At 39.3% G+C, this 17,727-nt stretch overlaps 1 protein-coding gene across 14 annotated transcripts in view; it reads right to left on the bottom strand.

Moving 5' to 3' along the window:
• Window positions 1-17,727, bottom strand: part of lqf (epsin homolog lqf) — a 153,408-nt gene that overhangs the window by 101,556 nt on the left and 34,125 nt on the right. For all 14 annotated transcript variants that reach the window (XM_068348301.1, XM_068348305.1, XM_068348300.1 and 11 more), the window contains one exon: window positions 1,497-1,717. In XM_068348301.1, coding sequence (XP_068204402.1) covers window positions 1,497-1,565 — 69 coding nt within the window. In that variant the 5' untranslated portion in view covers window positions 1,566-1,717. The remainder of the gene's footprint in view (window positions 1-1,496; window positions 1,718-17,727) is intronic.

Raw genomic sequence — 17,727 nt, 5'->3', positions numbered from 1 at the left:
GGTACACAAGGAAAGGGAATCTACCCCTTCCAAAAACCTTCTTTTCACAGAAAATAAATAAAAAGTGACGAGGGTAAAATTCTAACACTTTGATCAAATAAAGATCATAGTCTAAATTACCCAAACATCCAATGCCTGGAATTGCATCTATAACTAATGAGCTGTGTTGCTACAAAATTCCCCAATTAACTCACAACTTAAGACTCAGACACCATCAGCTGATCTTATTAATTCTGAGAAGTTTATTGTTGTAAAAGAGGCAAAGTTTGCTAGAATGTTACAAATCTACTTGAGTTAATAGTGTCAAAAATATTAGAACAAGAGGGTCAGAAAATTATACTATAAATTTAAAAGAAATGAAATATCATCAATAGCTTCATATTAAATTCAGCTTACTGTAAAATATAGCTCTTCACAGCACTAACTTCTATGTAAACATAATTTAGAGTAAAATTGGAAAAAAATTAGTTACATCAATAACTAATACTTTACTATAAAATGCACCTCTTGCAAGTAACATGAAATTTTTACCTAACACCAAGGCATTTTCCTATTAATGAATGACTTAAAGTTTACTTTGAACATTACTATTTTGCAGTAGTGTTCCTTCCTAGAGTTACAGACTTAATGGAATTTAGCTGCATGGTAACCTAATACTTTGTACGTTTAATCTCAAACAATATAAAAAGTACAGTACTCAACCTCCTTCTGAACATGGATTTAACTAATAATAATTTTTAAAAAGTTATTTCAAAGTCTTTAAAACTACAAATAGAGGCTATCTTTAAAGAAGCAGGTATGAATCTAATTCTAAAATTTTCATCACATTTTAAATTAGTGCCCTTTTGTTTTACAAGACCCTTTGCAGTTGGTTGGGACAGACCAGGTGTAAAGTTTCAAAAGTTATGACTAAAAAAACGTATTTTAAAATGGCAATAAACACATGGATGCCAAACATAAGGTTCCTCCTTAACCTAACATAGGAGTTGAATCCTTACCTACATACTTATGGGGTGAGGGACGCTACAGCCACCTGTGCCCCCCCCCCCCCCCTAGACCACCGTATTCTTAGCTTTCCCCAAGACCAATTCTCAACCTGTGCTTGTTTCCCAACCAGCTTTAATGGCAAGGTAACACCAAATCATATTTCGCAATTCACAAAACTAGTTTCATTTCATCGTATTTCAGGCCAAGATAAACATTTCCCCCATAAAAAAAATCGATTTAACAGGTAATGAGAAAATTTGTGTCCCAAGAAACAACATTCACCCCGTTTTAAATTACTGCCATTTTGTTTCAAATTAATGCTGTCATTTTAAGTTGCTGCCATTTTGGTATAAATTATTATTATTTTATTTAAAACAAAAGTTGGTCTCAAAAACACCTATCTTTACCTCTTCAGAATTTAAAGTTAGTTAATAAAATTTATGTAATGTATCATAAAGCCATTAAGCAAATGAAAGTTTCTTTTCCTCAAAATAAATTAACATTCTTACCTGTGCATCTGTATAATTATGTGCAATATTCTTTAAGTTGCGGCGAATGCCTGAAATTTGTAACGCCATCCTGCGTGAAGTGCAACGATGCGTACGCTAAAACTTGCAAGGAGATCTTGGCTTGTATCTTTACTACTGAACAATCATTGGAGGGTCGATAAAATTCATTACAGCTTTCGTTCCCTCTTACCCCTTGTCACATGCCACCATATGCAGTTCTCCTGAAAAATAAGTGGGAAATCTAATGATATTTGATGAGCAAAAATAAAAAACCTGTTACCTTTCAAGATTTATCATTATCAAATTAAAAGAAAAAATGACATTAAATATCTACCTAAAAATTTAATTGCTTATATTTTCCTAAAAAAAATAATAATTTGCAACAGAAATTAAATTGGTTTTATCGCCTTTTTAAAGTACAGTAGTGTACTGTATTTTTAAAAACAATATGATACTGTACTAGTGTATCCCATGTGATAAAAAAATGTTATTTTCATTAGTAAAATAAATTTTTGAATATACTTACCCGATAATCATGTAGCTGTCAACTCTGTTGCCGACAGAAATCTACGGTCGGGATACGCCAGCGATCGCTATACAGGTGGGGGTGAACACCACAGCGCCATCTGTGGTCAGGTACTCCAGTACTTCTTGTCAACACCACCTCAATTTTTTCCTCGGTCCACTGGTTCTCTATGGGGAGGAAGGGTGGGTCAATTAAATCATGATTATCGGGTAAGTATATTCAAAAATTTATTTTACTAATGAAAATAACATTTTTCAATATTAATCTTACCCGATAATCATGTAGCTGATTCACACCCAGGGTGGTGGGTGGAGACCAGCATACATGTTAACAAAGAAGCTAAGTATCCCGTATTTTATTTTATTAGTTATTCAAAAATAACATAAAATAAATAAGTACCTGGTAAGGAAGACGACTTGAACCATTACTCTGCCTTTATTAAGTACGTCTTTCTTACTGAGCGTAGCGGTCCTCTTAGGATGCTGAACGACTCTTAGGTGCTGAAGTATAAAGGGCTGCAACCCATACTAAAGGACCTCATCACAACCTTTAACCTCGGCGCTTCTCAAGAAAGAATTGACCACCCGCCAAATCAACAAGGATGTGGAAGGCTTCTTAGCCGACCGTACAACCCATAAAAAGAATTCAAGAGAAAGGTTAAAAAGGTTATGGGATTATGGGAATGTAGTGGCTGAGCCCCCGCCTACTACTGCATTCGTTGCTACGAATGGTCCCAGGGTGTAGCAGTTCTCGTAAAGAGACTGGACATCTTTGAGATAGAATGATGCGAACACTGACTTGCTTCTCCAATAGGTTGCATCCATAACACTCTGCAGAGAACGGTTCTGTTTGAGGGCCACTGAAGTAGCCACAGCTCTCACTTCATGTGTCCTTACCTTCAGCAAAGCAAGGTCTTCTTCCTTCAGATGAGAATGTGCTTCCCTAATCAGGAGCCTGAATAGGTAAGAAACTGAGTTCTTAGACCTTGGAAGAGAAGGCTTCTTGATAGCACACCATAAGGCTTCTGATTGTCCTCGTAAAGGTTATGACCTTTTTAGATAGTATCTAAGAGCTCTAACTGGGCAAAGTACTCTCTCCAGTTCGTCCCCCACCAAGTTGGACAGGCTTGGGATCTCGAACGACTTAGGCCAAGGACGTGAAGGAAGCTCGTTTTAGCAAAAAACCGAGCTGCAAGGAACATGTAGCCGTTTCAGATGTGAAAACTATGTTCCTGCTGAAGGCGTGGATCTCACTTACTCTTTTAGCTGTTGTCAAGCACACGAGGAAAAGAGTTTTTAATGTGAGGTCCTTAAAAGAGGCTGATTGGAGAGGTTCAAATCTTGATGACATAAGGAACCTTAGGACCACGTCTAGATTCCAGCCTGGAGTGGACAACCGACGTTCCTTTGAGGTCTTAAAAGACCTAAGGAGGTCCTGTAGATCTTTGTTGGTGGAAAGATCCAAGCCTCTGTGGCGGAAAACCGCTGCCAACATACTTCTGTAACCCTTAATCGTAGGAGCTGAAAGGGATCTTATGTTCCTTAGATGTAACAGGAAGTCAGCAATCTGGGTTACAGTGGTACTGGATGAGGAAACTGCATTGGCCTTGTACCAGCTTCGGAAGACTTCCCCTTTAGACTGATAGACTCTGAGAGTGGATGTCCTCCTTGCTCTGGCAATCGCTCTGGCTGCCTCCTTCGAAAAGCCCCTAGCTCTTGAGAGTCTTTCGAAAGTCTGAAGGCAGTCAGACGAAGAGCGTGGAGGTTTGGATGTACCTTCTTTACGTGAGGTAGACGTAGAAGGTCCACTCCTAGAGGAAGAGTCCTGGGAATGTCGACCAGCCATTGCAGTACCTCTATGAACCATTCTCTCGCGGGCCAGAGCGGAGCCAACCAACGTCAGCCGTGTCCCTTTGCGAGAGGCGAACTTCTGAAGTACCCTGTTGACAATCTTGAACGGCGGGAATGCATACAGGTCGAGATGGGACCAATCCAGCAGAAAAGCATCCACGTGAACTGCTGCTGGGTCTGGAATCGGAGAACAATACAACGGGAGCCTCTAGGTTATCGAGGTAGCGAACAGATCTATGGTTGGCTGACCCCACAGGGCCCAAAGTCTGCTGCAAACATTCTTGTGAAGGGTCCACTCTGTGGGGATGACCTGACCCTTCCGGCTAAGGCGATCTGCCATGACATTCATATCGCCCTGAATGAACCTCGTTACCAGCGTGAGCTTTCGATCTTTTAACCAGATGAGGAGGTCCCTTGCGATCTAGAACAACTTCCACGAATGAGTCCCTCCCTGCTTGGAGATGTAAGCCAAGGCTGTGGTGTTGTCAGAGTCCACCTCCACCACCTTGTTAAGCTGGAGGGACTTGAAGTTTATCAAGGCCAGATGAACCGCCAACAGCTCCTTGCAATAGATGTGAAGTGTCCTTAGCTCCTGATTCCATGTTCCCGAGCATTCCTGTCCGTCCAAAGTCGCACCCCAGCCCGTGTCTGATGCGGAAACAGGAACTGAGATCGTCTCTAGCGTCATGTCCTTTATCCAGTGAGCCGCTAGATGATACTGAAGGGGGGGAGGTGGGGTCTCCCTAACTCGATGAACAGGGCCAGCGATGAAAGTGTCCCTGTTAGACTCATCCACTACCTGACTGAGCATCGGTTCCTTCTCAGCATGCTCTGGATGCAATCTAGGGCTTAGTATATCTTTGGGGCCGACGGAAAAGCCCGAAAAGCTCGACTCTGAAGATCCATACCCAGGTAGACAATGGTCTGGGATGGGACGAGCTGGGACTCCTCAAAATTGACCAGGAGGCCCAGTTCCTTGGTCAGATCCATAGTCCATCTGAGAATCTCCAGACAGCGACGACTTGTGGGAGCTCTTAAAAGCTAGTCGTCTGACGGAGCCGGACACAAGATCATGGTACTGCTGCACAGTCTGTGAACTGTCAACCATGGGGAAGCGAGGAAGTACAGTGACAACCCGAAGCTGTCTAGACTGTCTGGGTCGTACAGACAACTCCTTATCGGGTTGCTGAGGTTGCCGCACTGCGTCACAACAAGTCACTTCTGCTGGTTGTTGAACGTCTTCCCAGTGACACACTGACTCCGTAAACAAAAAATCCTCTAACAAGGACTAAGCTTGGACTGCATGTCTTGCAACACAGCTCAAGGTCTATGGGAGCAGGTGTGGTAACAGACGGGGTTAGCGACTGAAGTGGAACCATTACCCTCCCTGGAAGCATGCTATGCTTAAATAAAAGTCCATAGGAGGCTAAGCAGCTAAAGGCTCCTCTCCAAATGACAGAGTCCTCAAGGGAAAATCAGAAGGAGGGAGAATAGCACTTTCTCATCTACAGGAACCATATCCGAGAAAAGCTAAGTTCTCTCAGTGAGGGTTTCACTGGTGCAAAAGCAGCAGACTAGAAGGCAACGTTATGAAACTGCTTGACAGTCTAGTGAGTTGGCAACAACCAAAGATGTGTGACTGAGAAGCATGCGGTAAGGTATGCAGAGCATGCTGTATGCAGAGCATGCTGTATGTAGAGCATGCTGTAAGGTAAGCAGAGCATGTTGCATGGCGTGCGGCTTATGCTGCATGGGATGAGGCTCATGCTGCATGGGATGAGGCTCATGCTGCATGGTATGAGACTCATGCTGCATGGGATGAGGCTCAAGCTGCAAGGGATGAGGCTTATGCCGCATGCGTTGAGGAGGATGCCGCATAGTATGAGGCTCCTGCCTCATGGGTTGAGGCGGTTGCCGCATAGCATGAGGCTCCTGCCTCATGGTTTGAGGAGGATGCCGCATAGCATGAGGCTCCTCATAGCATGAGACTCCTGCCTCATGGGTTGAGGAGGATGTCGCATAGCATGAGGCTCCTGCCTCATGGGTTGAGGAGGATGCCGCATAGCATGAGGCTCCTGCCTCATGGTTTGAGGAGGATGCCGCATAGCATGAGGCTCCTGTGAGGTTCCTGCCTCAAGAGTTGCGTCTGCCTCAAGGGTTGAGGAGGTAGCTGCGCAGAGAGAGGCTCATGCTGTGAAGAATGCGGTTGCTGCATGCGTTGAGGCGGCTGCCTCATAGCATGAGGTTCCTCAAGAGTTGAGGCTCTTGCCTCAAGAGTTGAGGTTCTTGCCTCAAGAGTGGAGGTGGCTGCCGCAAGAGTTGAGGTTGCTGCCTCAAGGATGGTGGAGGTTGCCGCAACGCAAGAGGTTGCTGCCTCGAGGATGGAGGAGGTTGTCGCAACACATGAAGCTCCTGCCTCAAGGGTAGAGGAGGTTGCTGCAAAGCATAAGGCTCCTGCCTCAAGTGTTGAGGAGGCTGCCGCATAGCAAGAGGCTCCTGCCTCAAGGAAAGTGGAGGTTGCTGCACAGCGCTGGTATCTGGCAACTCCCAATGCGGCAGCTCACGCGTGGAGGTAGGTTGAGGAACCTCAACATCATACGTCTGGCAGGGTGGACTGCGCAGAGGTGGAGTTGAGGCGGCTGCCTCATGAGCGCTCGCAGGAGGAGGTGTGCTAACCTTCTCTGCCTGAAACTCCTGCATCAACACCGCAAGCTGAGACTGCATTGTCAGCAGCATAGACCACTAGAGTTTAAGAAAGACAACAACAAACGGAGCTACTGTCCGTTGAAACTGAGGGTCTAAAACAGCTGGTGCGGCAACAGACGGAGTTACTGTCTGTTGCGATACCACCTTGCCTCTCTGGGAGGTGTGCAGTTGTCGTACTGCAGCAAGTCCGAACTGACCCAGTGCTAATGGCACCACCTAGGAGTTGGACTTGCGCGGAAGGGACCGACTTGCACTTAAAAGCTGCAAGATTTGGTCCATGGTTTCTGCGAGAAACCTCTTCCGCAGACGAGGAATAAAAGGGCTCTCTCGTCTTTGTGTGGGTGGGGTGATCACGTCGGCTACGTGAGTTGGTAACACCCGAAACCACGGAGGGAAACGTCTGTTCGTCGATCAAGGCCTGCTGAACCCATAAGTCCTTCGACATTACTTCTCCCCTGGGCTTGGGAGCTTGTAAGAGGTCCCAGACTAGGCGAACAACTGGCACGAACAGACGAACCCTCGAACGCAACACTGTAACACTTTGCGCTTATCACTTTATCACTTTTGATTTTCTGTTTGCACTTATTTCACTGAACTCGAAACTTTAAGTGGTTTGTACCTGAAACACGCAATTCTATCCTTCATTAAAAGTTAGTAATTGCGAAAACAGTATTACAATGTAACAGAAAAACATAATGAAAGATAAATAATTCAGTGGCTGGAAAAGAGACTAAACACTAGATCAAATAAACTACGTTTAAAATCTCTCACCGCATAAAGCCTGAGAACAAGAATAAAACTCTAGAAACGTTTACCTTCTTCCCCTAAAGAGACTAGGGAGAAGAGCAAAAACGATAACAACGTTACCCGTTGAACGAAACGTTTATCCTCCTCTCTCTCCCTCCGTCTCTATCTCTCTCTCTCTCTCTCTTGATTTAGCACCTGAGAGAAGAGCCCAATTATATATATCGTTAAAACATATTATTGTTAAAGGAAAAAAACTGAAAGATTTCCCAAATAAAAAGTTCCTTTATTAGAATTAAAACCATTTAAGCTAAGAAAGAATGAACAAAACGCTAGAATCGGTTTACTCTTACTGCAACGTGACACCGTGATAGACTCTCTCTCTATCGTAACGATAGAGCGCAAGTTGAACGTTCTGAACGTCAACAACTGCAGAGACAAAACAAAACGTTAGTTCAACTTTGAAAACAGTACAAGACTATCAAAGAAATTCTTTCAAAAACATTAAAATAGCATAATATGTTAACAGGTAAAAACGAAATGACGGGCTCAATGTTAATTAACTTCGGTTCCAAGAAAAGACCGCCTACTATTAGGAAAGGTCGAAAATAAACAAATATAAAAATTAATTTTAATAAGTTTATAATAAAAGGAAGTTAATCAAAGAGGCCTATAAAAGGCGGAGAGATATAAAATAAATCTATAACTTTGTTAAGCAAAATTAAGAGAGTCTATACTCTCTTCGACACCAACACTTCCGTCTAAGGGAAGGGTCGGCCATTTAAAAGTGAAAGAGAGTTCATACTCTCTTCGTTCCAAAATTAAATAAAAAATTAAATCAAATTAATTCCAAAAACTTGCTAAGCTAATGATATAGCTTCCTGAATAGCGAAGGCTAAACTCTAGAGCAAATACATCACCAAATCGTGAGCAATAACTCCAGAATCAACAGCGTATCCATGTAGGTCTAGCCGGAGGCACGACAGAGGAAAAATTGAGGTGGTGTTGACAAGAAGTACTGGAGTACCTGACCACAGATGGCGCTGTGGTGTTCACCCCCACCTGTATAGCGATCGCTGGCGTATCCCGACCGTAGATTTCTGTCGGCAACAGAGTTGACAGCTACATGATTATCGGGTAAGATTAATATTGAAAAATCAGTGGATAGTATTTACTACATAACAGTAGTCATATAATTTGTGGAAAAAAGCCGTTAGGTAGTTTTGCATGTCAATACCTTGACTGGATTCAGCAGAACAGCATCTATGATTAAAAATGGCAAAAAACAAAAAAAGGTATATTTTTTTCATCCCTCTTCTCTACAATAATATTACAGAAATGCAGTATATAAAGAAGCTGATGTTCAATTCATACAGTATGTATAGCTTAAGTGTAGAACATTTAATCCTTTACCAAGTACGCATTAGCATATCCTAACACTCCTACATTTATAACTGAATTAGAAATATTTTTAGAGGCAACAAGAATTTGTCTATACCCCTTGCAGAAGAGGTCAAAAGTGCTAACCTTGCTGTGAGACAAGTGGGCTGGGCTGGTCATTTGCCACATTCCCTCGTGATAATCATACCTAACTCATTGTAACCCAATTTGACAAATAGGCATGGCTGCTCAGAGTAAAGCTCCTTTCGAGGATGGAACAATCCGCAAAGGAGGAAAGATCCACACAATACCGAGGAGAGACTTTTACTCCAAGTCCCTTGCCAAAGCAGAGAAGAGTGTGTCTTGAGGGAAAGACCATATAATGCCCTCTTGAAGTTAACAAGAGTTGCTGCACCCATGCTCTGAGGATAAGGACCATCCCATCCCAGGACCTAAGTTCCAGGGTATGCAAATCTTCTCAAAGCTCCCTTTGAAAACCAACTTTTCACCTTTATTTTAGAGCTGCCTTTGACTGTGTTAATCATGAGGCCCTTGTTTTCAAACTCAAACAGTTGGAAGTGGGTGGGTCGTTTCTTAGCATCATTATTGAATTCTTAAGTAATAGATTATAGAGTAGTTGTTGATGGGCACCATAGTGAGTATAGGAATGTGATATCTGGTGTTCCTCAGGGTGGTGTTCTTGGCCCATTACTTTTCATACTATATACACATGACATGTAGTTTGACCTAGAAAACAAGCTTGTTGCATATGCAAATGATGCTACACTCTCTGCATCAATTCCATCTCCTGAATGTAGATCTGGGGTTGCTGAATCCCTTAATAGAGATCTAGCTAAAATTAGTGCATGGTGCAAATTATGGGGCATGAAGTTGAATCCTAACAAAACTCAAAGGATGATTGTAATTAGGTCAAGGACAATGGCTCCTCAACATTTACTTTTGAGAAACACATTAGGTCTGTGTCTTCTTCAATTGCACAAAAAATTGGCTTATTGAGACTTTTTAAGATTTTCGGTGATCAATCTATTCCGAAGATGTGTTTTACTTCTTTCATTCTACCTTGTTTCAATATTGTTCTCCTGTCTGGTCTTCAACTGCTGATTCTCATCTTACTTTGTTGGTACAGGACCTTATGGTATATAAAATTTCTCATTCCTGATCTAGTCATTAATCTCTGGCACAGTCGTTCAATTAGTTCGTTATGGATGTTGCATAAGATTTTTCATATATCTGATCATCCTTTACATTCAGATCTTCACGGACATTCCATCCTGCTCATAATACTAGGCACCCATTTAATTCTAAGTCAGGCCTTCTCCATCATGAAGCTCAATACTACATAGTATTCTAGAACTTCAAAAGTTCAAACTTGCAGCAAATTTTTCATGTTGAACAGGCTGACATAAATCTTTTTATAGTTTATATAAGAAATATCTGTTATGATGTTACTACTGTTTTTAAACTATTTTAATTGTTCATTACTTCCCATATTGTTTATTTATTTCCTTTCCTCACTGGGCTATTTTTCCCTGTTGGAGCCCTTGAGCTTATGGAATTTTGTTTTTCAAACTAGGGTTATAGCTAAGCTAGTAATAAAATAATAATACACTCGTGCTCTGTCTCCACAAGAACTCATGAAGCTCTGAAGATTGTTCAAGACTTGCAGCACAAAAATCCAAGATTGTTTGACCTCTACCTCATGTCCAGCTATGGAACCTGGATGGCAAGCATGGAAAAGATTTGGATGGATGAGGGAGGCAATGTGCCAGGCATGGAATCTCCCTACTGACAGCAGGGGGACATGCCTCAACTTTGCTTCAAGCCGCCTTCTTCCTCCTAATAACCCTATTGGACTAAGTCTGGGAGGGAAAAGAATGCTTGGGACAAGGGTCCAACCTATTCTGGAGGTAGTTGCTGTTAGTAGTCATTGCTGGAATTTAGAGAAGGTCGAGACCTTCCTCAAACAAGAGTCAAATGGCATGGCCACCCCAGAAGGCTTGGCCGGGGTCTCCTTTGAAAGACAATAGCCCTTGATGGATACTACACGGCAGATAAAAGAATACAGATACATGACATCCACTTCCACCTTAAGATCACCCTCCTGAAAAGTAGACAAGGAGTCCAGTAGCTATTTGATCCATAGAGCAACATTTGTCTTTGTGCCCAAAAGGTGCTACCATGACTGACTATCAATAAGTTGACAATGCTGTACTTCAAGGCTACATATGCACTTATCAACCCATTCTAGGTTAGTTTCCTACCAATAGAATACGAAAGCTCAAATCCGAACAGATATAGGAACGTATAATCAGGAGGCATGTCATCAATCGTCTGAAAAAGGTGAACATTACTTTCAATGAGCCCGTTCGTTCATTTCTACTATCATCATTGCCAAAAGTCATATCACTAGCAAATGCAAGGGAACAAAAATATCAAAACTATTACCTTCCTAATTCATTATACCAAATCTTTTACAATACAGTTAAAAATTACTTTATCACATCTTTTAGAAAAATTTGGAAAATTAGGATAAGCAAGCAATTCCAAAATGTACTAGGCATTTTATCTAGAAAAACATCAACTCATTAAATAAAAAATTATTATCTTAATATACAGCGGAGCACTGAATGTATTTCTATTGAAGAACACTCACGAAACTGGAACAAGAATAAAAAATAGACTGACTGGACTGTATGAAGAATCCACTACTAGACAGCCTTTTTACTACAAGAACACTCACTGAATCGGAATTGGAAGTGATTCTAAAAGTAAGAAAAATATTATCCCTTATTAAAATTAAAATCAGTGCTGTGATTTTGAATACTTGAGCATCTTGATAAAGAACCAATTAAACAAGACACCAATCCAAGAATTTTGTATAAATACTGAAACAACCCCAACAAGAATTCAAATCACACTGACTCAAAGATGAGGGCTGTCGAGCTTCAAAATGTCATTTATGGTTGTACCGATTATTTTTACTTTGTGAAATAAACCTGAAAAGAACCAACAATTTATATAAATGGCAGCAAGAAAAGATTCCAATAATCTTTATTAAGGTTGTTAAGTTTGAGCTTGCAGTATACCATATAGCAATTCTTTTCGAAGGCAAGAATCTCAAAAATAATGAGACATAGAACCCTTTTGGGTTCGTGTTACCCTCCAATTGTGCCTTATATATACCCCTTACCATGCCTAAACAGACCATGGATAAGAACAAACGCATCAAAATAGTCACATTGTTCAAAACAAACCATAAATTACCGGAAATATCGAGTTTCACTGGTGTGAAGCCACAAACAGTGCAGCGCTTGATCAAGTGCTATTGTGAATATGGGGAGGCTTGCATTCCTGCCCCTTTGCCAAAGCCTGGTAGACCTCGTAAGATGACTTTAAGGACCAGAAAACTTATTGATAGACAAGTAAGGAAGGATACTCGCTAAGCCTGGTAGACCTCGTAAGATGACTTTAAGGACCAGAAAACTTATTGATAGACAAGTAAGGAAGGATACTCGTTAAACATAAGTTTTCTGGTCCTTAAAGTCGTCTTACGGGGTCTACCAGGATTTGGCAAAGGGGCAGGAAAGCAAGCCTCCCCATATTCATGATAGCACTTGATCAAGCGCTGCACTGTTCGTAGCTTCAAACCAGTGAAACTCTATATTTCCAGTAATTTATGGTTTGTTTTGAACAATGTGACTATTTCAATGCGTTTGTTCCTATCCATGGTCTGTTTAGGCATGGTAAGGGGTATATATAAGGCACAATTGGAGGGTAACACGAACCCAAAAGGGGACAAAAAGCGTAACACAAAAGAAACAATTCCGATCGCCACAAAGAACCAAGTGCAACTGAGGTATACAAAGCATAGGCTAAAGTCTCCCCAATAGTTGACACTACGTCCAGAGAAAACGTCGGCTCGTTACACTCTTTTTAGGGGGGACTTGTGAGGATCCAAGACTTTTTGAAAAAAGGTGTGAACCTTGGGTTAAGGCGTCAATTCATTCCACGCATACTGTAGGTTTGAAAATACATCATCCACCACAATTCATTTAGTGACGTTTACACTATACAAGGTAGCAAGAATTCTATTGTTCATCTGGTACTAAACAGAGCACAGAAGTGACTGACACTGGATTCATGTGAAAAGGGTAAACTGAAATCATACTGAGAGAGAGAGAGAGAGAGAGAGGGGGGGGGGTTAGGCCTATTGGGGGAAGGGGGGGATTTTCTGGTCATGGGAGCTAAAGCTCTAGGTTATCTCCTAAACAGTGGTTTGCGGTAAGTCTTGTGTCGCAATAAATGGAGCATTTCCTTTCAGCAAGAGGCCCACAGCCATTCACTAAGATTTCACTGCCATTGACCTCAACAGAAAGGCTCCTACACCATTTAAGGGACATTACTCCCCTTCACATGCAATTCATAGCCCTCCACTAATCAATTTATCACTTTCCTGTTCTGGCAATTCTTAGAGTTACACTGACCTACCAAAATCACACTACTACAGCAATGGCAGTAAAATGTATGAAAGAGGTAACTAAGGTGACAAAAACATTTCATAATTTAATTATACTAGAATAGCTTACTAAATTCATCACATGTCTGAACTGAATACATTTTACAAAACTCCAAAAGAAACACTGAAAGCAAATCATACATACAGTAATTTGATTCCATTCAAAATCGGTAATCTAATTCTTTAAGCCAGGTTTATACCTAATTTTTACAAATTTGTATGTATTTGTAAACAGTTGAAGTAATATATCAAACAAAAAACAAATCTCTCAATGTCAGACACACACTATCTTTGAAGTGATAAGATATCAAAAACACGTCACCTCTGACTAACTTACGTCACCCCTGACTAACTTAAGTGTACCTTCAGTTTCACTCAAGAATAGTATCAAAGTATAAGTACTTTAAGAACAATTAACTGTAGAAATTTTGCATGAAAATTTCAAGTGATTAAATTTCAGCTGTTTTATAAAGATTAACTTCATTCATTTAGTGATTGTTCATTATGGCAAAGGTTGAGAACCCTTCCTTTATTATGTATGATTTAGAATTCTCTAAATATCACATTGCACAAAATATGCAATTCATTTTACCTTCTTGAAAGTAAATTAAGTGATAAAACCACTCAGCATATGTTAATTTATGTTTATTTCCACCAACATTAAAATCCCTATATGCACATATTTCTATTAATAAAAATAAAATAATTGTAAGGATTCAAAGATAATCTTACAGGTCAATTAAAGACCAAGACTTATGTCAGACCTTCTCAGTAAAACTAATTGCTATGTCTTGGAAATCAAATACTACAGTAATGGTAGCAGATTATTTCAGTTCCTAGAGCCAAGAACTTTTAGAGCAAGGAGTCTCCTTTACCCACATATTTACATTCCAAACTCTTCAAAATTGTAAACAATTGTCCCCAGTCACAGACATCCAGAGATAAAATTCTAGTATAAATACATACATAACTCTTTGCATAAACTTTCCACCAAAGAGATTAAGCAAATATAAAACATTATACTGCCTAATTGGTTTATAAAACTGTCAAAATAGACTAAAAGCCAGCTAATGATCATAATTCAAGTACTGTACTAATAGGGAAAAATAATTCTATGAAAACAAAAAATTTTGTAAACAAAGCAAGTAATGTAGAAGTTACACAAATACAAAGAAAAAAGTATTGACTAAAATGCAAAGATTCTTCACTTGAGTGAAGTGGGAATATAAATACTACACAGTATACAAATGATGACGTTGGCGAGATAAGTGAAATTCAAAGGCTAAAGTAGAGTATAAACCAAAATCTCCTAGATGAGGTGGCATTCATAAGTGATAAGGAGGGGAGCAGAGCAGTTAATGGTAGTCAGATTAGCACAGTATTTGATATAGAAGTACTGCAGTAAGAATGAAACTAGTAAGGTGGCCCAGAAAATCATGGAGAGGGGGCTCAAATGATGACAAGCAGATAGTCGTTCAGGCAAAAAGTGCACAAAACAGATTCTCAATTATAATGATAAATAGTATACCTGGGCCATCAAAAATGAAGTTAAATCATTTAGAAAGCTATCCACACACCGAATCAACCTTACCCACCCACTCTCCCTTTCCTAACTGCAACCCACTGGTTAGGCAACTTGTGGGAAAGTGTGGTTTCTGAGTGTACCTCTTCGGGTAAGAACCCTCTTCACCAGGGTAGGAGTAACATTTCTCCTCTCTGAGCAAGACAGGAATATATATATATATATATATATATATATATATATATATATATATATATATGATAAATTTTTGCACATTTAAACGTGTTTCTTTCATATATCAAATAAGCCATATATATTAATACATTAAAGTCTGGATTCTCTTAACGACCTCGGGATCAGAGCCCCAGGCGGAACCGCCCAAAGACTATAATATCGGACCGGCGGAGATTTGAACCCTCGTCCAGGATATCTGTATGCCAGTGACCATACCACTCAGCCACGAAGAAAGATAAAAGTCAATGACAATTCTTCTGTACATATACTTGTCAAATTCAGGTTTTCTGTACTTACTGTAATTTACTCTCCACGCCATCTTTCCCTTCCTAGACCAGCTATCATGGGACCAAACATGTCATGTCCCATGTAGGTAATTACATGAATTGGCCCTTACCAGTTCGATTCATGACAACTTAATACTAAAATTATCCCCACCACTAAGTAGAGCGGGGACACTTAATATGATTTGAAGGGTTAGAAATAACAGATTTTATATAAAAAAGAATCCTATTAATTTCCATGAACTTAGCTTCAAATAAAAAACTAAATCACAAATTTCACAGAAGACAAGAAAGTGAAGTGATAATAACTCACAATACAATTTTACATGCTAAAAATCGATACATAAATTACTTCAACAATGCATACAACCTTAACTCTCGACATTCAAGAACCACCCAGTCAAAATTGCATAGAATAACTGTGTAGGTCAAATCAACAGCAATATTACAAGAAATATTCTTTCTCTATTACAGGAGCACAGGACTTAACCATATTACAAAAATTCAATATTGGCTTAAACTATATATACAATATCAACAAACCAGTTAGGAACATCCTCTTACAAGAGACCAGGAACTAACCAAGTTAATGAATATGAACAATTGATTAGGGATACATACTGAATACTGTAGTAAACTAGAGATTATTGTAAAGCAAAAGACTTAACAATACCATTCTAAACGTACAATAAATAAAAATACAGTGAACCCTCGTTTATCGCGGTAGATAGGTTCCAGACGCGGCCGCGATAGGTGAAAATCCGCGAAGTAGTGACACCATATTTACCTACTTCTTCAACATGTATATTTTGACTTTTAAAACCTTCCCTTGTACGTAGTACTGTTAACAAACTACCTTTTAATGTACAGAACACTTAATGCATGTACTACAATACCCTAAACTAAAACAGGCACAAATATTAAAGGCGATTTTATATCATGCGTTTCCTAAACACGCTAAAAAGCACGATAAAAAATGGCAACCAATGTTTTGTTTACATTTATCTCTGATCATAATGAAGAAACAAACTGGAGGTAGAGCTTTGCTTATTACCCAGACATATTTCCCATACTTTTCCCTTAGAACTACATCACATCTTCCTACTTTAGATATATATACATTATATATATATATATATATATATATATATATATATATATATATATATATATATATATACATATATATATATATATATATATATATATATATATATATATATGTATATATATATATATGTATATATATATATGTATATATATATATGTATATATATATATATATATATATATATATATATATATATATATATATATATATATATATATATATACAGATATATATATATATATATATATATATATATATATATATATATATATTTATATGTATACACATATACATACCTACACATATACATACCTACATATATACATACATACATATATACATAAATACAGGCATACATATATATATATATATATATATATATATATATATATATATATATATATATATATATATATATATATATACTGTATATATATGGGTTATGGAAAAAATCCGCGAAGTGGTGAATCCGCGATGGTCGAACCGCGAAGTAGCGAGGGTTCACTGTAAACCTATAAAACTTACTCTACTACCTAAAAGCAGAAATACATAAGCATAAAATAACTAAAAATAATGTCCCAAGATATGAATGCAGCACCAAGTATCCCCTGTTGAAACAACAAAACCTAGAGTATAAACTTCCTATATTCAGGCATTACAGGTAATGATTAGCAAAATAACCTGCGGCCTTCACCTTACACAAGAATAAATTATTAAAAAGTTACAAAAAAAGACAAGTCCTCTAACTCTCACTCTCAAAATGAAAGATGACTCATTCAACCTAGGAGACACTTGAAAAAAATAAGATCTTTTTTTTTTTAAATTATGGTACGGTAATTATGACAAAAATATTACGGAACCTGAACCCAAAGAATAAACTGGGAACTGAAGATCGACTGACATAAGGATAGCACTAAGAACAAGGAGTACAGTATCAGATACGGCAAACTTCGCCCCTTGCACTTGAACGTTAACGAAAATGTTTTTGAAGTTGTACTATCCATCAATAATACTACTGTAAACGAGAGTGAATCTGAGCTTGCTGAAAACTTGGCAATGCTGGAAGTGACAATATTGTACCCTGTGCAGGACACCAACCACCGATGGTAGTCCACTACCCTGTCAGCCAGCAACTAGGGAATTCAAGAGGAATTCGGAGCATCCTTTCGCAACTTGCTGTGAAAGCTTCTCCCTGCATGATGTTTGAAGTGTCCAGGCAATAGGACGTAGGGGATCTATGGCTCCATGGAAGTTAACCACATGTGGCTGTCTGAGTAGACAGTCTCATGGAGGGAGTTTTCTCGGGACTTCCATCAGCAGTTGAAGAATGTACGGGA

This window comes from Palaemon carinicauda, chromosome 24 (assembly GCF_036898095.1).
Source record: "Palaemon carinicauda isolate YSFRI2023 chromosome 24, ASM3689809v2, whole genome shotgun sequence".
NCBI lineage: Eukaryota > Metazoa > Arthropoda > Malacostraca > Decapoda > Palaemonidae > Palaemon > Palaemon carinicauda.
This window is presented reverse-complemented; position numbering and strand designations above follow the sequence as displayed.